The sequence below is a fragment of the Tachysurus vachellii genome, chromosome 10, assembly GCF_030014155.1.
Source record: "Tachysurus vachellii isolate PV-2020 chromosome 10, HZAU_Pvac_v1, whole genome shotgun sequence".
Taxonomy (NCBI): Eukaryota; Metazoa; Chordata; class Actinopteri; order Siluriformes; family Bagridae; genus Tachysurus; species Tachysurus vachellii.
This window is the reverse complement of record NC_083469.1, coordinates 11,351,191-11,373,595: the sequence shown is the minus strand read 5'-3', so window position 1 is coordinate 11,373,595 and position 22,405 is coordinate 11,351,191. Positions and strand designations below refer to the sequence as shown.

Sequence of the window (22,405 nt, the reverse complement as noted above, 5' to 3'; positions counted from 1 at the left end):
CAAATCTGTTAATATTTTTTTACAGATATTATTGTATATATTTTTTTATACATACATACATACATATATATATATATATATATATATATATATATATATATATATATATATATATATATATATATAATTTACATTGATTTTAGTTCATTTCCTTTCTCATAGAGAAGCAAAAAAAGTATCATGCATATTAAATTCTAAAAAAAAAAAATTAAAAAAGTAAAAAGAAAAAAAATATCTGCAAACTTTACCTGTTATTACTTCTCATATTCTCAGAACTCCGCCCATTTTGCTGAGCTTTATTACAGCGTCCTGTTGCTGACGAATCAGCTTCGACTTTACTCAATCCTCGCAATCCTAGCCAATCAGAAAAGCGATTTTTTTGTGACGCCCGCCTTTCAACTCTTTCGCGGGAGCTATCCAGGAAGTGTTTCAATATCCTTCAGTAGCAAAGATTTTTCTACTGTTAATTGTATTTGGGATGACAAATGATCAGGACTCGCTGATATATCTTCTAACGTGCTGTTGTCGAAGGTGTCTGGAAGTTTAAGCGTGTGATTTGTTGCTATCTGTGGCCGCACCGAGAAGGTAGAGTGAGTTAGCAGTTTTGGGCTGTGTCTCAATCGAGTTCCTGTTGGATGTGTAGTGTGCTAGGTAGCGTCTGACTGTGTTTATCCCCTATATAGTGCACCTAGAGAGGGAGAAGAGATGTATTTGGAAGTCAGTTTTTCGCTTACGTGCCATGTATATACTGTATATATTTACCAAATGAAATGTTGCACATATAACACATAGAAGTATTATGGGATATATATATATATATATATATATATATATATATATATATATATATATATATATATATATATATATAATATAAATACTGCATTGACTGTTACACTGCATATATTCTCTTACTGTTCTCACTGTTAGTAAGATCCCAAGTCATCTACAGTAATACAGCCCTGTGTAAATATACCCCAGGGAGACCATTATCAATATATGTGCCGGTTATTGCTGTAATATTATACTTGCAATGAACATTCTCTCTCTCTCTCTCTCTCTCTCTCTCTCTCTCTCTCTCTCTCTCTCTCTTTTATTCTTTCTCTGTCTCTCTTACTCTCTCTCTCTCTCTCTCTCTGTCTCTCTCTCTCTCTCTCTCTCTCTCTCTCTCTCTCTCTGTCTCTGTCTCTCTCTCCATCTAAAGGTGTATAGATGAGTAAAATGAAGCTCTCTAGGGCAGAATACAGAGTAATCGCAAAGTTCACTGAACAGCTTCGGCCTACAAGGCAGTGTATGAAGATGCTGAAGGACCGATTTCCAAAGTAAGTGTACATGTACCCTTGCACTTCCCTGACTCTCACAACTGCATGACTGTTCCCTTATAACAATGACATGCACTTGTGAATACATGGCCATATATTCATTCCTTCTATTCATTATACTGATTCGTCCATTTTCAGTAAATTATTTCTTATTATGGTCAGGGTCTGGGTGGCACACTGGGAGAATGGCATGGATTTGCTTTGATATTACAGGGCATTGTGAGAAACTTATTCACACTTGGGGCAAATTAGCATTGCCAGTCCACCTACTGGCATAATTTTGGGAGGGAGGAGGAAACCAGTAAACCAAGAGGAATCCCAAACAGACATAGACTAGTACAGAAACCAGACAATTGAACCGGAGCTCTTGGAGCTGTGAGGCAGCATCACCCACTGCAGCATCCATGCTGCGCTACAAGGCAATAAATAGGCTATTATTCACTCTCACTCACTCATTTTCTACCGCTTATCCGAACTACTCGGGTCACGGGGAGCCTGTGCCTATCTCAGGTGTCATTGGGCATCAAGGCAGGATACACCCTGGACGGAGTGCCAACCCATCGCAGGGCACACACACACACTCTCATTCACTCACACAATCACACGCTACGGACAATTTTCCAGAGATGCCAATCAACCTACCATGCATGTCATTGGACCAGGGGGGAAACCGGAGTACCCGGAGGAAACCCCCGAGGCACAGGGAGAACATGCTCCGCACACACAAGGCGGAGGCGGGAATCGAACCCCCAACCCTGGAGGTGTGAGGCAAACGTGCTAACCACTAAGCCACCGTGCCCCCGGCTATCATTCATTTTTGATATAATATATTTCATTAACGAGCAGGTTTCCTAACAGTGCAGCTGTGCAGATCTTCAGCCTGCACAGATCAACCAAATCTCATGAGTTAGTTGTATGAAGTCAAACAAGCAATGTGAATGACATGAAAATAAAGGTATGAGGTCTAACCCCACTCCAGCTTTGTATCATTTTTACTGCAACTTGAGCTTTGTTGTAAAACAACATATGCCAAGATGGTGAACGTTCATAAATTTACTGCATAAAAATTTCCTTTTAGACTTTTAGGAGAGAATATTTATGCTGTTTAAGTCTGAGAGTTCCATCAGCTTCTTCTTGACTGAGATAAATAGTTCAGTGAGGTTGTGATGTCATGTTTCTAAATCCTCTTTGTCATCGAAGAGGATCGTCTTGATTTTAAAGCTGTCCGTGTGTGTACAGGAATTTGGCCGTCTGTTAAACGATGTCTTTTAAATCACGGTACATGAAACATTTTAGAACGGTGCTGGTGCCAGTGTAAGAGCAAATTTGTAGGTTCATATAAACCGGAGATGGTTTTTATAAATGTTCTTGATGGGCTGTGTCTGCAACATGCTCAGACTTCCTGTGGCTTTGGAAAAAGTCGTCCTGCACCAGGATGACACTGACCAGCTGTTTGCTGAAGGTAAAACATTCTTTCATTTGATGACAACCATGTCCATTAGCTCATACACCATTCGCTGCATCTGTGTAGTATCTCAGTTGTTTTGTGTGCTCTTTTGATGCTGTAGAATTGACACAAAGATAAGCCTCAGAGCCACAAACATCTTTCTTTTGCGGAGATGGACGGTAGAAGATCGATGATCGTGTGATGAACGGGTGTCAGTGCCTCAGTAAACCACACCAACTTGCGGTATTATTTACTAAAAAAAACATGCCAGAAGGTTAATTGGTGACTAACATGTAAACGCATGTGTGAATATGAACGTGCATGATGCTCTGTGACAAACTAGTGTCTGATCCTGGGTGTATTCCTGCCTCATAGATCCACCACGGCCCTCTCCAGCATAAAGTAATGATTTCAGATGAATGAATGACTAAATGTTTAAGTAATTCATTAATAATTTTTTTGTCTTACTCCCTTAAAGAGACAGAAACTGATTTTGTGAATGTTCAAAGTATGCTCTGCCTTTTTATACTATGCCTTTCCTTAATAAATTATTAGTGTAAAAAGAACCTCATCTCATCACCATCTCATCACCACCTCATCATTGATTAGTTTCCTGTTTTGTTCCTCACTTACTGCTGCTCCATTAAAGCCCCAAAATGAAGCATGGACATTTGAAGGATTTAGGACATAATTGACTATAATTTAGTGGCTGCTGATGCTTATTTTCCAGCTAAGTATATTTAAAAGTGGCAAGAAGGTAAGAGCTTTCACGTCAAATCCAAACCAGAGCGTTTAGGATAATCGCTGAAGTTGTTGCACTTTGTCATTTTGATGAATGTGCTGCGCAGTCCACTGAGAGTTTAGCTGCCATTCATTTACTGATTTTTAGGTACTGGGGAGCATTCGCTTAAATTCCCGTCTAGACTATTACAGTTCAGGAGAAAGAGACGGCTAGGTTGCAGCTTGCCTTGGCTTAACTTACCTTAGTTTTATAGACTCGCCAAATCAGTAAAAGTTGTTTAACCTTTAAGCATAAAAAGCCTGAATCTATCTATGCTTGCAGCAAACCAGAAGTACAAGAGGAAGCTCAGCTATAAGACTACAAAAACCATTTCACCTAAACATAACACAATTCTAACACCGAGGTTAAATGAACCGACAGAAAAATATATATATACGTATATATACTGTATGTGTGTGTGTGTGTATATATATATATATATATATATATATATATATATATATATATATATATATATATATATATATATATATATATATACACACGTATATGTACACGTATATGTATATGTACACGTATATGTATATATATACATATATATACGTGTGTGTGTGTGTGTGTATATATATATATATATATATATATATATATATATATATATATATATATATATATATATATATATATATATATATATATACACACACACACACACACACACACACACACACACACACACACGTGTGTATATATATATGAGGGGGAGAGAGAGAGAGAATGTTGTTTTCAAGTTAATGGACTTAAAATAATGTAAAATAGGACTTGATTTGAATGTTGCATTGTATTATGTATTGCTATTTTTTTTAGATTAATTAAACAATTATTTCCTCTAAATGAAACTCCTGCCATGTATGAATGCCCTACACAGCAGCTTGTTCTTACATATAGAGTTAAATGATGTAGTTTTTAGTACAGTTTATCAGTTATACTTGGCATTCAGATAAGTCTCATGATAAATCCATTAAAGTACTTTAAAACCAATTAAAATAAACTACAAACAACTTGAAACTGTGGGACTGGTCTGATTAGCTCAAGAGGTTGTGTTAGGATCGACAGAAAATACTCCCTGCATTCAGGTTACTAACGGATGCTGCATTGGTGCTGCTGTGAGGAAAGGCATGTGATGTGCTGGAAAACGTTCTGACTCGACCTCGGTTCTTCTGCTGGGTTTCAGTGCTAGTGTCACATAGACACTATGTTTAGCCTCATCTTCTCTGAGAAAATCATTAAAAGGCAGGTCATGTGCTTGGATGTATGGGGTGGAAGTGACTATATGGTTAATAATTGTTAGTAATGCAAACTGAATAGAAAAAGAATCAATAATCCGGTCATAATAATAAAATAAATGCTGGCATCCCGTGAAGGTTTGAATTAAAAACAATTGAAACTTGAAATGAAAGTTTTATTGGTATTTTGGTAAAAAGTATCTCTTTGGTACAATACAAGTTTATTTGCTTTCATAATAAGTGCTCATGAACTCAAATTCAGTCTGATGATGATGATAATGATGATGTTGGTGATCTGTCTATATTGTTAGATACAGCACTTCTAATTATTTAGTTGTCAATGTAAATTGTAAAGGTTAATTATTATTATTTTTTATTATTTTTTATGGGGGGGGGGGGGGGTGTCTGCCTTGTCACGTCACAACATAAGTCCAGTCTAATTTTAAAGCTACTATATTTTATTGTTTATATTTTGTACTTATTGCAAGGCCGTATACTCTATCGTGGATGTATTGTATAAGCCGGGGTTAATGGCTTTGTTTGTGTGTCTCCTTGACAATGAGGGACTGCTCTTTATTGAATGTAACACATGTAATCCCCCAAGGCCTCTGAGGCAGCCCCGTTCCTTTAGAGGTCACTTAGAGACTCGCATGAATTGGGAGCTTCCTAGTTTCATAGTGCTGTAATCACTGCTAGAATAAGGCACTGGGTCCCCAAGGGACACACAGCCTACAGTGAACATGCCTTTGTTATTGGCGTCAGCGTTTTATAGAATATGATATGTGCTAGGCCGATCCCCCAGCCACTTTTTTTTATATCCCATTGTCCTTACAGACTGGCCTGATGTATGACCTAATTTTCATGTATTTTTTCCCCAATAAATCTGTGTGTTTTGTTTTTAGGCAGTTGTACTAAAACTACAATCTAGCTCATATTTGCAGTTTTCTTCGTTTTATTTTGACTGCACTTGGATTATTGTGCACTCCAAAAAAAATGCGTGTGTTATTTGACTTTGATTTATTTTTGTGTTTATGTTCATATTTTAAGATTGTATAAAAATAAAAAATCACCTCGCAATTTTAAAAACATGGACATTATCTCAGAACGTGACAGACAGGCGCGGCGGTAGTGTTTTTCACAGCCTGCAAAATTATTCTGCTTGTCCAATCAGCTGAGCCGGGCTCTGGAGGGTTAGTGATTGGACTGGCAGGAAATCAGGCTCTTAAGACATAACATATCGACTAGGCCATCCATCATCTCTTAGCATGCGCTGAGGCACGGCAGTGAGAGGCTGTGATTTCCCCCCTCCGCTGTGCCTCAAAGCCCAGGGCCTTAGTCAGTGTTGGAGTCGAGACAGGCAGCCTGGCTGTTTTTTTTTTGTTTTTTTGTTTTGTATTTTTTTTTTTTGCCGGTTTAGGGAACGGCAAGTTCTGTCCTTCATCGCTCCTCGTGCAGCCTGTCCCTGCTGGGAATGCCATGCTCACAGAATCATAGCAGAGAATCCCTCCAATCTTCTAGCCTTGTCACACGGCTCAACCCGCTAGCCATGCTGAACGCATGGCCACATGGACTAAATGAAAGAATACCCCTTCCCCTTAAAACCAGTCTCCCGTATTATTCCTGTGTCACGTGCATGCTGGAAATAGCATGTCATTACAGCACCCAAAGCTGTGGAAATGCATTTCTTGCAAATACATGCAGGTAGTACATTTGCCTTCTGAATAAATAGTTTAGAATCTTTTCTAGGAAATGTTGGTGAAGAACTATGTAGTTAACATTTTACCAACCCTCTAGGCTTTGTATAATAGTGACTGATGCTGAATAACAGACAGTTCTACTTTCCCTGGTTACCCATAGTAAGAATGATGGTTTAGTTCATTTTAAATAAAATCTAGATTTTACAGCTAGAGGATTTTTGTATAAAATATTGCTTAAAAGTATCTGATTAATTAAACTCTATGGCACAATATCCATTTAAAGTTCAGTTCCAACACATCATAATATTCTTGTGCATTTTTGGGCACACAGTAAAAAAAAAAAAATCAAATTAAATATATTACATTTCCTAAACAAACCTATTTGAATCCAGTCTCATTTTTCGGTCATTTAAAGTTTATTTGCACCGGGTGCCTGGGTCCTGACTATGCATTTGACTGCAAGGGGGGATGAAAAGTCCCTCATCTGTATCAGTCACGTAACACAGATGTTGGGAGTCATCTGTCAGCCTGGCCTCTCCTGCCGGGCTCGAGTCGTTCTGAAGGGAAAAGAATTGGACACGGTGCTGTCACTTTTCCCCCCGCTCACAATGGAGAGCCATGCAAATCCAGTACACCTCCTGCTTGGCCGGCCTGTCCTGCCACTACAATGAGACCAGAACGGGGGGGTGTGATGATGGCGTGATGGCCCAGTGGTGGGATGTGACATCAGGCACAGGCCATTCTCTCTCTCTCGCTCTCTCTCTCTCTCTCTCTCTCTCTCTCTCTCTCTCTCTCGCTCTCTCGCTCTCTCTCTCTCTCTTTTCATATTAGAATTGGAAATGCTCTCTCTGAGCTCGCCTGGCTGACTGGGATCATGTGGGACCACTGTCATTCCCCTCTGGTCTTTGTCCCAGGAGTGAGACGCCTCCGTTAGCCCTCTGCCCACTGCTATGAATGAATTTGGGTGTAATGATCACTCCCCTCTTTCCAATGGTGTTCAGCTCACTTTGCATATGTCTGTCGAGTTTGGATATCGAGCTGGCCGGCTGGAGTGGGAAGAGAATAGACCACTGCAGATGCTCCCATCTTGGACGTGTTTTAAAAGAGAGAAAGCGCACACGCTCTTCCCCCTTTCCACATGCAGACAACCCACACGTCCTCACACATCCGTTCAGAGTCCCTGAACGTTTTCGAAACTGGCCCTAATGTGCCGTTTTCATCAGCGCTGAGGCGGGCTGCAATATGGTGCCAGTGGCTCGCTTGGGGAATATGAATGTTGATTAAGCATGCACTCAGCCTTTTGAAATTCTGAAGAAGTGTCAGAATAATGGATGTTGAGCAAATGTCAAGCATTTGTTAATTTCTCTGTTATTTGGGGTTTATCTAGTGTGCTCTTTGGAGTAAACCCGAGGCCAGTGTTGTTGTGGCATGTGCCATTGATATGCTGATTTTCTTGGCTGCAGACACTTTGTTTTCGATGGTAATGCTCAAGCTGGGGTTTGAAGCAAAGGGGTTTCTCATTGATTATTTATTTCAGTTATGGTGTTTATCTCTCTATTACATGCCTGTTAATCCGATAGGACTGAATTATATGTTAACCAGGCTCAGTATTCTCTGGGTTACTAAAAATTCATGAGACCTTTCCCTCCTTCACTTTTGGCTTTTTATACACGAAACAAACAAATTGTTTAGTTAATTGTTAGACGCAAGATTTCAAACCAACATGACTAGTTTTGTTGTTTTATGTTGGTCACTGTTTAATGTTTGATGCTGCTATTTTGACTCTTGTGCTCTGACAGTGCAGTAAAAACTCAGTCGTTGTGTTAGCTAGCAGGCTGTCTGGCTCCCAGAGCTACTGGCCAGGCATTTCTCTCTTGTGGAAGACCACACGTCTCTGTCTCACGGTGCAAACAAAAAGTGGAACTGGCAGTTTAGGCTTGTGGTTTTGGCCTGGCCAGTGGAGCGCTTTGCTGTCAGGGATGCACACGGCCTCGTCACACAACTGGGATTGTTTATGTGGTTAGGCGCGAGGAAGAAAGCCAAGGGCGAGAGAGAAAGAGACGGTGGACATGAGAAAGACCTTTAACTTAGTTGAAGCAGTGCAGAGCAGTTCTCCTAGAGCGCTCTTTACTCGCTCTGGTTAGAACAGAATACACGTTTTCTTATAAAACACATTATTCCTCACCGTACTATAGACTGGAAAATCATCTGTTGAAAGCAGTCTTAAAACAGCCACCTTTAAAAAAAAATAGTATGATGGCTTTTTGAATCGTTTTGTTATGTCTTCACCTTCTGGTAATTTATTCTCCAGGTTCTGGAAGTATTGGCAGAGAAAAGCTTTTTAAAATCATCAGCACTATGCCACGCAGTAACAAATGTAGCTTTGGGTGAAATGTGTCACTGCCTTACACAATGCTCTGAGAATGTGCTGGGAGTGTAGTACAGTTGCACAGCTACTGCATGGGATTGTTGCCTGAAGATCAGTTTGCACACTGGGATCAGATGTGGAAGAGGATTGAACCAAATTGCGCAAAATGTGGGGAAAACGCGATGTGGCCGTCCTTGAGGGAGCAGAAAGTTGGTCAGCCTCATGTGCTTCTTCTTTCTTTTATTCTTCTTAATCAAGGACTCATTTTACACTTTACATAAGATTTTGGGAAAAAAATGCTAATGATTTTGATGTAGAAAAATGGTCAGGATATTAAATGTAGCATCGTTTTTAGATCATATCCACTGCGCACGCACACACACACACACACACACACACACACACATACATATACATTGTTCAGAGCAGCTAAAAACAGAGATCTTATAAGTTTATGCCCCCCAATTTGTCTGGCATCTCCAGTCCATAAGAAGCTTATTATGAATTCACACCTCCCCTTTACCTTGAAAGATAAAGTCGGTGATCGCATCATGATGTACACAACAATTCTGGTTTATCCTTTTTTTTTTTTTTTCTGCCTGCTACAGTTTAATCGTATCAAATTCTTGTCAAATATGTATGTAATGAAGTAAACAGTAATTTATAAATGAGTTGAACAGGCTTCTTCTCATGAGTAGTTCTATAGGAAAGCAATGCGTGATTCAATCTTGTGTAAAAGCTCCTAAGAAGTTTATTCTTCTGCAGTTTAACTAAACATATTTTCTGAAGCATAATTAACGTAACTAGCTAGAACATGTGTGTTTTGGTGTGTCAGAGCTATCACTGTTGTGCATTTTATCTTCATACGGTGCTGTTTGGGATGAAACAGATGTTCCCCTGCTCTTATCAGCATGTATAATTAGAGCAATTTACATATATGTTGCACAAACCAAAAGTAGATGCTGTGGTGCAAAAATATTGATTTAAAACCCAAAGAATAGACTTTGAGCAGCAAGTCCATCCTCAGGTCACATTCAGCCAGTGTTGAGTTTAATTACTGTTCAGCGTGGCTTCTGAATGACACTCATGTCAGGAGAAAAACCTGTTGTTTTTCTTTTTTTTTTTTTTTCTTCCTACCTTGTCTCATAAATGTCAGCACTGCATTTAATTCATTCCAACCATATCAAATCTTCCCATCTTTGCCTTTGTTTGTAGCCCATCCTTAAGTCATTAGGAATAAAATTTGCTATGCTTCGCTGCAGTTTCTGCCCTGCCACAAATAGATGTAGCAAGCGCTAATTATTGTTGAAACATATGAGACGGATATCATTAGCCAGGTGGTATTCATTAGGTTAATCGCTGCCATTTTTTATTATTAATCATTTGCAAAAAACAAAAGGGACGAAGGTTGAAATGATTAAGAATTAGTAAGGACGTACTGAATAAAAAACTCGTTTAAAATCATGTACTATTGCTTTGCTCATGAGCGCTTCATAGTTGATATATATAAAAAAAAAAAAAAAAATGATGATGATAAATTTAATTAGACTCAAAATACCCAATTACGCAGCATGTAGTTTGTGTGTATAGGTATGATCTGGCCAGTAGAGTTTAACTTGCTCGGGTGACAGTAGCGTTAAATAGACACCATGGAACAGTCTGAGTGGTATATTTTAATCAAATTGGCCTCAATGCTATATTCAGCTCCATGCATATTAATGGAATGTCGTAGGTTGGAGAGAAGGGTAATTACGTTCTGAATGATTTCCAAGGCACTGATCTGATTGCAGGCCTTCTGTTTTTCCTTGTTTGAAATTATAGGCTAGAGGCGATAGGCTTAATGCTGTTCTATGACCTTCTAATAGCTCTTCATTCTTTTTCCACTGAAGTATTTTCTAGATTTTTTTTTTTACCTACATGCTGTAAATACACTGTGCTATTATTATTATTATTATTATTATTATTATTATAAACTGTCGTTTTAATTAAAAATGATTTGTAGTAGCACACTTTTTTAAAACTGAAATGGCTTGCAGACTTTTTCTGCACTTTTCTTCATATTTTCAGTGCATTTCTCTGCCTTTCTCTGCCTGTTAAACAGCGGCTCAGGAAAATAAAGATAAATAGGAACGATCGGAAGAACAGCATAGCAGTCAGTTGCGTAATAAATTACATCTGTCTGTTTGGTCTAGTTTCCTGCATTCCTGCTGTAAATTCTATTCTACAGCGGTAGAATCCAGTGAATTATGATGTATCAGGTTTACTTGCATTCAGCAACTGGCGTGTGGTCTGAGAGCCACAGCTCATGGACTCCGTGTCACCGGAGCCGCTGTAAACTACAGAACAAATGTATTTCTACAGCGGAAATATAGATTCTGTAGCAGTAAGAGATTCTGATAAGTTAAGCTGTTTTCACTTGGAGCGCTCTGAAGTCTCAGGATGTCTAACATCAGGGTTTAGTTATTTTGAATTATTCATTATTTGACACTCGACGTGGGAGAAAGTTTACTACTCTGTTTGTAGGTTGAGGATAAATTTGTACCGTCTAGCAACCTGTTTTCTGTCTATAGTTAAGATAGACTCCCTTGACGTCTTTGTGAAATCAGACGCTTGACCTAACTTGGTCATGTGATGGAGTTTTTGTTGTTGTTTTTTACTTTAGTTGATATTTTTATGCCCATACATTATGTATTAGTCTGTGTCCTGCCTTGAATGGATCGGAATTGTTTAACAGTTTGTTATTAGGCTAAATTCATAGTCAGTGAGGTTCTGTAACATTGTGATGCCTAAATTCAGTGTAGGCATTTTCTTCATCAGTTCAACACTGAACTGTGTAAATGAAACACTGAAAAATCCATTGCATTTTGAAGTTAACACATTGATAAACATAATCAAATTATTTGCTCTGTACTTATGATCATTCATTCATTCTTTCATTCATTCCCTTGAACTTAGAACTACAAGACTATTCGGTTATTACAATGACAATCACTTGTATCTAAATAAACGTTCGTCCGTTCGTTTATTCATTCATTCTCAGTAACTACTTTAACTGTGTTGCTGTGGATTTGGACCAATCCCATGAACACTGAGTGCAAGGAAGGTGGGAATACACCCTGAATGAGCTGTTAGTCTGTCACAGGGCACAGCAACCACACACACACACACACACACACACACACACACACACACACACACACACACACGTACATGTTCATATACTCGTTCACACCTGAGGGCATTTTAGCACAGCAGGTCCACCTACCAGCGTGTTTTGGTTGTTGTGTGAACATGTAAAACACATACAGTAACAAATGAATATGATCCTATCAGAGACCTTAAAGCTGTGAGACAGCAACACAACCTGCTGCTCTACTGTAACACCTCTGTTCTAAATCATCACGTCATTTTGTAAAATCTTCTTCACCGTTACTCACACGTTGCTACAGTATATATTGATGTTTTCTTAGCAATATGCTGTTTTCTATATTGATATAATACTGTAAATTTATTTACTCTTTCTTGCTTATAGTTCAAAAGATCAATTCTATATCACGTACAGTTATAAAATGTGTCCGATCTTCCGCTTCCGTACACGAGTTGACCGCAATCCTGACATTGTAGCAGCAGCTCTGAAATCCTACTGAATTGTTTTGCTTTCCAAGTTTCTCAAATCAATTTCTCTATAATCTTCACCAACCTCGAGTCAGAGCCTAAAGCTGGCTTGGTAAAACCCAAAAAGTTTTATCATGGCTTACTGAGATCAGCTGTCTATGCTACAGCATGTTGTGTTGCTGTACATTGTACAAAAATAAGTCATCATCCTGGAAAAGCCTGATGTAGCTTAGACACGATGGCTGTCCAGGAGAAAGGACTTTACACGTGTTGATTTTAGCAACATTAGAAAAGCTCTATTCTGACTAATGGGTTTGGTATGTAACGTAGGTGTTTTTCTTTAATGCCCTTATTTGTACATTTCTGTATTAAGCATAGGAGAATATTTAGCCACAGGTTGACTCAGTATTTGAAACAGATATGTTTTCATAGATATTTAGGGCAGTTTACCTCCCTTTAAACTTAACAGGGCAAAGATTTAGCAATTAGGGCGTAATCATGATCATTATAGAGAGTAATCCATTTAAAACCTAACAGATGTGGGATTCAGCAGCGGGGACGGTCATGTCTTGAGAATTGAGCAGTAATGTTGTTGAAATGTTCAGGTGCAAGGTTGAAGTGTGGAAGACTTTTTTTTTTTTTTTTTTTTTTTTTTTTTTTTTACCCCCTCATAAGTGTTCACATGTTGACAGTTGACTGTTTAATGGCTCACTTAATTGCACTGACCCCTTGACTCATGCATATCATTGTAAATTAATTCTGTGCCAGCCTTCTTTCCTTTGAGATATGTGCTCGCAAAGATGTTATTTTTTCTCCCCCTCTATATAAGACATTTGTGCTGAGTTGTTGATGTTCAGAACAGGAGACTCGGGTTTGTAATGTGTTTTCTTTGTACCCTGTCTCCAAGTCAGCTTTTATTGAGTTGATTATGAATATAATGAGAAAAATCTAAATATAAGTGCTCCGTTGCTTTATTGGTACGTGTCCAGATTGATTACCGAGATCAATATGGACTTTATATTTCACAGCAGGTAGAAAACCTGGCTTTCTCGTCTCTGTTTACATTCCTGCTCACAGAGAGACGTCTATTAGGTTTAACAGTATATGCTGCTTGGAGATAGGATGTGGAAACAAAACCACATGAGACGGTAGGAGCAGCGCATGGAGAGTTGGAGAGTTGTGTTGTTGTTTTAGGGAAATTGCTTGCAAGATTTTGGTCAGTGAAGGGGATATCAGCAGTGGGTCAGAAGTCCTTTGTCCAACGTAATGGACAGGTGTTTGACATTGAGTGTAGCTGGAAATGAATGTATCTTATGGCAAGCCGTGGAATTCAGCCACTCCCGGGAGTCCCAGCTTCCTGCTGTGAAAGTTTCCATTTTCAAAGCCCACCAGTTTCAGTGTGAATGTTTCTGAATGTCCCATATGCCAGTGTGGCAAAATTTCTCTCGACCCGAAACCCCTTGCTCTCGATAACACACTACATTTTGGGGTCAAAAATAGGACATTCCTTCCAATATAAGATTACATAATGCCAATAAAATGTACATTTGTAAATAATAGTATATTGTTTCCTGTTAACATATGGATATGTGATGTTGCTTTATGTCTGTGCTTTTGCCTCTCTTTATGCATGTTACAGACAGGAAGGACTGTAGCATCTGTCTGATGCAGTGGACAGTGATATGAGGAGTGGGAGTGCTTGTATTTTTCTCTCATTTCACACCATCCCCAGTCTGTGTAACCTTACCTCCCTCCCCTCACGACGCATCTCAGCAGGAACCTTTTGTCCGAGATGTTCATCTGGAACAACTTTGCCACACTTGTTTTCATGTTCTTTTAGATTACAGGGCAGCCGGCCGCGGCTTTGAAGCGCCCCTCTTCCTTTGTCTCTGTGCAATGCACTCTGGTAATTAACTTTGTCCTTCTTTTATTTGTTCCAGTCACTCGCAGTCCACTCTTCTGAGCATCTTCTCCCTGGAGTACCAGGTTAGAAGTTTTCTTCCTTTGTGAGGCCTGACAGGTGCCTAATTGAATGATGAATGTCCCCTTATTTCTTTGTAATTGAACTGCCAGCTCTCTGATTGGTTCGGAGGATGCCCCCCCCTCGCTCTTTCTCCCCTCCTCGCCCCACTCGTACGACGAAGGCCCTGCCTGAGTCTCGGTGGAATCCTGCCAAGCCTTCCCATCCATCTGTCTAATAACATCTAGCCCCTGCTTATTTGGTGGACCTGTAATAAATTATGCTAAACCATTATTATTCTGACAATAATAATTTCCCCGTGTAGTGCGGCTCCGTGTGCTAAATGTTTGCTGACTCGCACTGTCACTGCCGCTTTCCCTGGCTGACAGCCGATGATGATAAATGGCCGATGCCGGGAGTGGCAGAAGGCTGCAGAGGCACAAAATGGAGTCATTCATCATCCGTGTGACAGGTGTCACTCATGCAGCGTGTCCCCCTGGAATTGCTTTTTTGTAGTTTTTAAATAAGTTGTTTTTAAGCCATGCTCACTCTTTCCCCTGGTTAAGATGGCAACTGAATCATATAAAATAAAGCATTTGAAATTTGCAGCGGGGAGGGGGCTTTAATCTGTTGTGGTTTCATCGCAGTGGAAATTAATTGAAGGTTTAAGTCAAGGGAGGGTGATTTTGTCATTACTCACATCAAACCCCTTTGAGCACAACTTGCTGAGATTTAATAATGTTGCTTGCTCACATAGGACGAATTTAAAAAAAAGGTTTATTTTCTTTTTGCATAGGTTTTTTTTTTTAATCTGACTTATGACTGGTGTAAAATACGTGCGTATTTAGAAGGTACTATAAAAAAACATTCCTCACCTTTTTTCAGAAAAGAATGAAACGAAGTTTTGTGAAACATCACGCAGATGTCATCGAAGTCTACTACCAGAGGTAAGAATCAGTCCACTCTACCTACTAATCACTAGACGGGTGTATATGTGTGAGTGGGTGGGCTTCAGTGACAGATATAATCTCCTCTAAACAAATCACCAGGCCTCCCAGATCCCCACTCGCACCTGCTAAGCTTACAAATGTGCACACGCAGACTGAAAGAAAAAAAAAAAAACTGTACGCTTGGACATTTGCCTTGATTAGGCACATGGCGGCCTATTATTTGCAATTTCTTTCAAAAATCAGATCACGAGACAACAAAAGCAAAGTGGCTGAAGGAAAGGAAGCATTGCTGTTGCATATCGTAATTAGCCTCTGCTAGCCTATTAAGCTTGTTGTTTTTGCGAAACGCAAAGCAGAAGCTGCAGTTGTAACCCGCTTACATAACAAGAAGCCTCACACATTATCTGCGTGGGATCTTTGGAAGGCTTTGTGGTTTGTGACTGGGAGGAGGCAGAGCCCCCTCGTTTTGTTAATGATCATGCTTGTCTGATTTGAGGACAGTCTGAGGTTTCAGAGCTTTAACGTTTCAACCACACAAAGCGTTGGATATACCGTAGAGGCCAAAGCCTATGGGACATCAGCATGTCTTGGCTGGCCTGTTCTTGTTGTCCTCTATCTACATGACTGTTGACTCTCTTCTTTTTTTTTTTTATTCCACGATCGTTATTTTGTTGTTCTAATGAAGGTACCGTACCGAAGCCAGCAAGCATCCTTCAGACCCTGTCCTGCTGGCGTTAGCCAATGAGGTAATGACTTAAAACCTCTTGAGTCTTTTACTCTCTCTGGCTCCCTTTCTTTTTCTTTTGCTTTCTTTCTTCTCTTTGTGTATTTTCTTCCCATTTCAGTTTTATAGCTAGCTATTTATTTTTCTTTTGAAGTGCCCTGGCAGGTCTGCAGCAGATTTTGGCACAAACACAATTATCCCTGAATGCTCCATCTTTTCAAAGACTGAATCAGTGTTTCAGATTTTTCCCCTGCCTGTTAGTACTTATAAAAATTGGGCAAATGGTCCTACCTATTAACCAATTATTTAATGCAATTAGGCCGTATCCTCCTCAGACAGATGTAAAAATACTTTTTTTTCTGTCATTATCATAATTGACATTCATAAATGCAGCTTTCTGGAACAATAAATGATTGACACACAGAAGTCTGCATGTATTATTGAGCTTTATATCTATGCTTGACATCTGACCAGCTACAAGCTTTATTAATGTTCACTAAAATCTCTACTGAATATCATTCAAAGCAATATTAATCAGGATTAAGTCTGAGTACTAGAAAACAACCCACATGCTCCCATATGCTCCTAATCCTGGACTGGGTTAAGTTTTGTTGTGTGCATTAGAAATAGTTTGCCGCTGCAAGCGTTAAAGGTAAAGGGTCACATGCGGCCAAGAAGTTCCAACATTTTTGCATTAATAAGAACGAACGAGTCCTCTCCTTGACTAGCCAGTGTCTTCTGTGCATTGCAGCCAGTCAGCAAATTAACAATTAACGTTGGGTTACACTCAGGGTTTAATGGCTAGTGAAAAGACCCTGCAGTGTCTCTGGCGTGTCCCATTAAATGGGGGCTGTGCTCCCGCCCTCTCCATCGCCACGGCCTCTTAAAATGCATCCCATAAAACCTCAAATTTGATGTTTACTCTGATAATAGCAGTGAGAATCAAGATGAACTGAGTTAATATCCTCTGTTTAATGATCATGCCTCGCCTCAGATGACCCGTTCCTGCTAAAGAGATATTAAACCCAAAAAAAAAAAATAAATAAGTGTTGTTTTCATAAAGATTCTCCACTTGTACAAAAGTACTGAACCTCAAAATACAAATCATGGAAATTGCAAGGTTATGTACTGTACAAAACTCCTCCAACAACCTACATCATCGAGCCTTTTTTTTTTCATTCCTTTTTCAGATTTCCAAACAAACTTTCAGAGTAATTTCTTCATTATTTTAGAAAGGATGCTAAATAAATAAAATTTAGAATGCTAAATAATCAACCACTGATTATTTTAGTTAATAAGTTTCAAAGCAAAGCACTGAGACCTGATTTAATGTTGTTGTCTTTCTATTGCCTGCATTTATTTACTATAATTAAAATAAAATTCATTTTATTATTCTAGCTGAACAGAATTACTTTACATTCTGAAGATTACTGTTTGTTAAAGACTGTTTAATTAAGATATTAGGTTTAGATGCAAAATTAATGCATTTAGAAACACAGCACACGTTTATGAGACATTAAATCTACTAAGGTTGATGAGAATTAGCTCAGCTTAGCTTCTTTGACCTACAGTTATGCTCGTGAGGTTTTGGATGTAAATTCTCATTCATTTTTGATCATTATATATAAAACAAATAAACAAAAAAAAATGCTGAAGCTGAACTGAAGCACTGTATTACTCACAATCCTATAGCAGGACTCACTGACAAGAGTCATCTACTGTATCTCTGTGTAATCGCAGCAATGGAGCTTAAAAGTGACCGAACAATTTTTAACACTTTTTTTAGAATGTTAAACTAAAAAGGACAGAATATTGCTCAGTATCGATGCTGCCATGTCACTAAGTGCTTCTCACTCTGGCAGGCATGAGAATGAGAACTCCAACGTAACGTAATGGAGACGACAAGCATTGGCTTAAACGTTCCAGAATGCAATGTAGATACGCCACGTTATAGCAGAGACTTGGCCCGTCTAGTTAGCGATCTAAGATGACAACTAAGATAGCATAGACGGCAGCGTCACCATAAAAGCTGAAGCTTTGGAACCTGATCTGTTTGAGCTGAGTGTACAGATGAGGAGGTGAGCGTGCTGGACAGAATAAAGGACTAAAGCGCCGCTGCATCGCTCTAATATAGATAGAGAAGCAATGGGTGAAATCTGTTAATCAAATGGGATTGTGAGTAATCCATTAGTGAAAACAGAGCAACAGGAGGAAAGGAGCATCTTTAAAAAAAAAAAAACTGATTTTTTTTTAATGACTGAAACATTTATTATAAATGAACAGAGATGAATAAACGAGTCATTCGAGGTGTTTTTTTTTTTTTTGTTTGTTTGTTTGTTTAAGCAGACTTACCTTTTTAAATCTGTGAAATGAAAATTCTTGTTCTCTTGTAGTTGATTGGTTTGATTCACTCTAATGAAGTATTTTTAGGAATGTGAGCTTATAATGAAAGGAGATTTTCAACCAGATCTGCAAGCAAGGCAGCTGGAAACGTGTGGTCAGTGTTCACTACTCAGCTCTATATAGGTTGCTCAGCTCTATATAGGTTGCGTAATGAGATATTACAACTTTCAGATCACACAAAAAGTCAGTGGGTGCATTTTTACCTAATGAGGTCGAGGTGAAATAACTCCTAATTACATAACCTTTACGAAGCCCTAAATTTAAAGCTTAGGTCACCCAAGAAAAAGGGCACACACAGTCAATTTCTTATGCATTTTTATTATCCTTGGAATATGTTCCTAAAAGTATGAGAGGAAGCTGTTCGCTTGCTGCAGTGGGCATGTGTCTGTGTTGCCAGATGTTCTGGGGTATATCCACTCCATTGAGTATAGGTTTAATAGAGTAGAAGAATAAATCTGTTATTTTTTTTTTCCTCTTAATCTCTAATTCCATAAAGCACCTGTGGGATCATTATTCCAGAAAATTCCACTTCTGTTGCTATTTTTCTCATTGCATCCAATTATGTCAAAGTAGCTGTGGGTTCATTTTTAATTCCTTGCCTTCACCATGGCCTCTAGCTTCCCGACGTGACATCAGTTCATCTGTGAATGATGAACAAGGAGAGAATTTCGGGGTTCAGGCATCTGTAAATGTTGCTCACACTTCACAGACGTGTGCCGGAGTCCAACGTTAGAGTGAGATGGGCTTGTGATTAATATGAAAATTAGGGGAATGCAAGTACCTGAACTAATCAGGCAGTCTTTATTCCGGCTGCCCCACCAAGGGTAATGTTGCCATTTTTCAAGTGTCACTCGTGATGTGGGTTATTGTGGTGGCTATGAACTCCTTATCCTGTGATATTTAAATGTGTGTGTCTGTGCGAGAGAAAGAGAGAGAGGAAAAGAGGAAGATAATGGGGGAAGAGAAGCCACAATTGTGTGGGTTAGAGACAGGAAGAGACCTGCGGGCTAAAGTAGACAAGAGGATACTCTGCAAAAGCAAAAGCCCCTAATGAAGATGAATACGGTCTCCTTACTGCCGTAATAATTATAGACACGTTTGGTTGTTGTCAAGGCTGCATTCTCTATGCAGAATTATGGAGATGTTAACAAACAGCACCGCCAGTAAATCTTTTGTGGTGTGTGGACTGCTTCAAGCAACACCAGGAAGGATCACAGAGGAGATAAAACACTACAATCCAGCTATATGCTGAGCAGGAATCCGCCGTCGGGGTCCCAATTATGCTAACAAGCAGAAGAAGTGCTTTTTGGCTATGTTCTTTCCAAGCTTCACAGCAGAGGGGTGAAAAATACGATGAGGATGTTTAATGAACTAAAGAGGAAAGAGGGTATTATCTACCAATATTACTTATTCTAGCCAAATTCACATGCGTTCCAATTTTTTTTAACGTATATATGGTTGCTTCAGCTGCTTTCATGCACTAATTAATTCGCCGCTTCATGGTTTTCAAGAAACAACTTATTTGAGGACATTAATTATCCAGCAGCCCACCTTGGGATACAGGATTTGATGGAGAGCAAGAGCGAGGGAGAAAAAAGAGACGGATAGAGGGAGAGAACGAGGTGGAATAAGCATGGATGTGCTGCCATCGGTGTGTCAGCTTCTCCTTGCAGAAGGGTTTTAAATGAGCCATAGGTGCTACGCTCCATGTCAGCTCCAGTCTTGATCTTCCAGCCAGCATTCATACTTTTCAAGTTTTTGCCTTCAAAGAGCCATTCCACTCTCGGTGTCTCCTCCCGGCTTTTGAGTTAGTGAGTGTTTGCAGGCCCTGCCATCAGCTCCGGCCTCAGCTATGTCTGCACTGCCTCGGATACGAGTCTAAAGCTGTCTCTGTCTTTCAGCAAAGTTGGGCACTGGTGGGATTTTTGTAGTCATCAACTCAAGGCAGCTAGATACTCTGTTTTGTCCAACTGTCCCTTACTTGTTAGTGTACTACAGAGCATTGCTGGCGAGTATGAAGAACAATCCATGAGGTTGTCTTTTAACCCTTTGTATTAGTGACTTTACTTCACATTTTGTTGTTGATCATTAGATGATGAAAGTATTCAATTCAATTCAAGTTTATTTGTATAGCGCTTTTTATAATAGACATTGTCTCAAAGCAGCTTTACAGAACATAAACATATAACAAAAGGTTAATATAAAGATTAATAAAGATTAATAGAATACAAAATTCAAGATTATTATTAGATATATATTTAGTTCGCAATGTGTATGTATTTATCCCCAATGAGCAAGTCTGAGGTGACTCAGGCAGCAGTGGCAAGGAAAAACTCCCTTAGATGGTAAAGGAAGAAACCTTGAGAGGAACCAGACTCAAAGGGGAACCTCATCCTCATATGTGTGACACTAGAGGGTGTGATTATAAATATACAGTCAAACAAATGTTGTCAAACAAAAGTAGCCAGTTTTCCTTCTTAATTGTCTTTAGGGCAGTGCCTTAAATCATCATAAAGAGTATCATTACAAAGTCTGTCTTAAATAGTATAGATGTTTCAATACTTGTTCAGAACTATCTTGTGGCAAACAATTATTCTCATACAAAACTGTATTTGTTCTTTCCTTTTCTTTAAAATCAATCTGTGTTGACATCAGTTTGCTGCTGATATTCTGTTATCTTCACTGTTATGAATGGTCTCAAATGGAGACCCTAAATATTTGAACTGTCCCCAAACAATTTTTTTCCCCATGTCTCCCACTTGCTTTAGTGAATAATCTCAGCTAGAAATTGTATACATGTAGCTAAGATCTGTAGCCGTAATCATAAATAATGTACTGTATTCATCCCAGGACTCTTATTCACAATGTGCTTGTACTGAACATTGAACATCCTTTCAGCCCAGTTAGTACTATTTAGCTTTGCTTTTCTACCTATTGTGTAATTGTTCTTTATCCCTTGGCTCATTTGTTATGGATCACAATCTAAATCTGGAGATCTGTAAAGCTCCATTTTAGGCAATATGTATATATTAAAATTACTTGAAGTTTAAGCAAACATTTGTATATCTAGAAGTTGTGCAGTTTCTAAGCAGTAACATTTAATATGCGCTTGTTAACACTTTGTTTGAAACAACAAAATACAAATGTGTTGTAAGCAGAACCATTTGCGTATAACATTCATTCATCTTCGGCAATTCCTTCATACTGGAAAGAATCACTGTGGATTCTGAGCCGGTCCCAAGTGCACTGGGAATGAGGTGGGAATACACCCTGGATGATGATCCAGTTTATCATGGGACATGTGCTATAACTTTAACTTAGAATAATACATTTGTAGGGAAACAATTGGCATCAAATACCATTTCCTGGAGTACTTTTATTCATTATTTTAACTTACGCTTCTTCACATGGTCAACAGAAATGGTATTATTTTCAAACACACTGTAACGAATGTCAGAAGATCAATGGTATTTTTTGTGTTTTAGTATTTGGCGTTATGATACTCCACCAGTGGTGTCCAGTCATATCTGGTTTTCATTCCAACCAAGCAGAAGACACATCTGAGTCTACTGAAAGCCAAGATCAGCTGAGTAAACAGTTGGAATCAGGTGGTGCACCTGCTTGAGTGGAATGAAAACCTGCACCCACACCGGCTCATTGTGGATAAGATTGTTCACCCAGTTCTACACTGATACTGGTGTTGAGCCAAACACTAGAGTCACGGTATATCCTCGTATCCCTATGATTATCACTAAAGAGTATCTCTCTAAAATGAGCACTCTAGTGCATAATAGCGTATTGTCATCTCCCCCCAGGTGGACCTGTCCCCGTCTCTGCTGGCTCGACTGCTGCTGGAGAGATTCCTGGAAGAGCACCAAGGCTCAGTATGTA

The 22,405-nt window shown here is 39.1% G+C and overlaps 1 protein-coding gene across 2 annotated transcripts in view; it reads left to right on the top strand.

Annotated features, from left to right (window-relative positions):
• The first annotated feature begins 364 nt into the window (after positions 1 to 364).
• cdin1 (CDAN1 interacting nuclease 1) overlaps positions 365 to 22,405 on the top strand; it is a 63,222-nt gene continuing 41,181 nt past the window's right edge. Inside the window, exons 1-6 of one of the 2 annotated variants that reach the window (XM_060879051.1) lie at positions 365 to 585; positions 1,205 to 1,322; positions 14,418 to 14,463; positions 15,323 to 15,384; positions 16,073 to 16,133; positions 22,330 to 22,402. In XM_060879051.1, coding sequence (XP_060735034.1) covers positions 1,213 to 1,322; positions 14,418 to 14,463; positions 15,323 to 15,384; positions 16,073 to 16,133; positions 22,330 to 22,402 — 352 coding nt within the window. In that variant the 5' untranslated portion in view covers positions 365 to 585; positions 1,205 to 1,212. Of the gene's footprint in view, positions 586 to 1,204; positions 1,323 to 14,417; positions 14,464 to 15,322; positions 15,385 to 16,072; positions 16,134 to 22,329; positions 22,403 to 22,405 lie in introns of those variants that run through there. The other variant, XM_060879053.1, reaches the window with a different exon arrangement.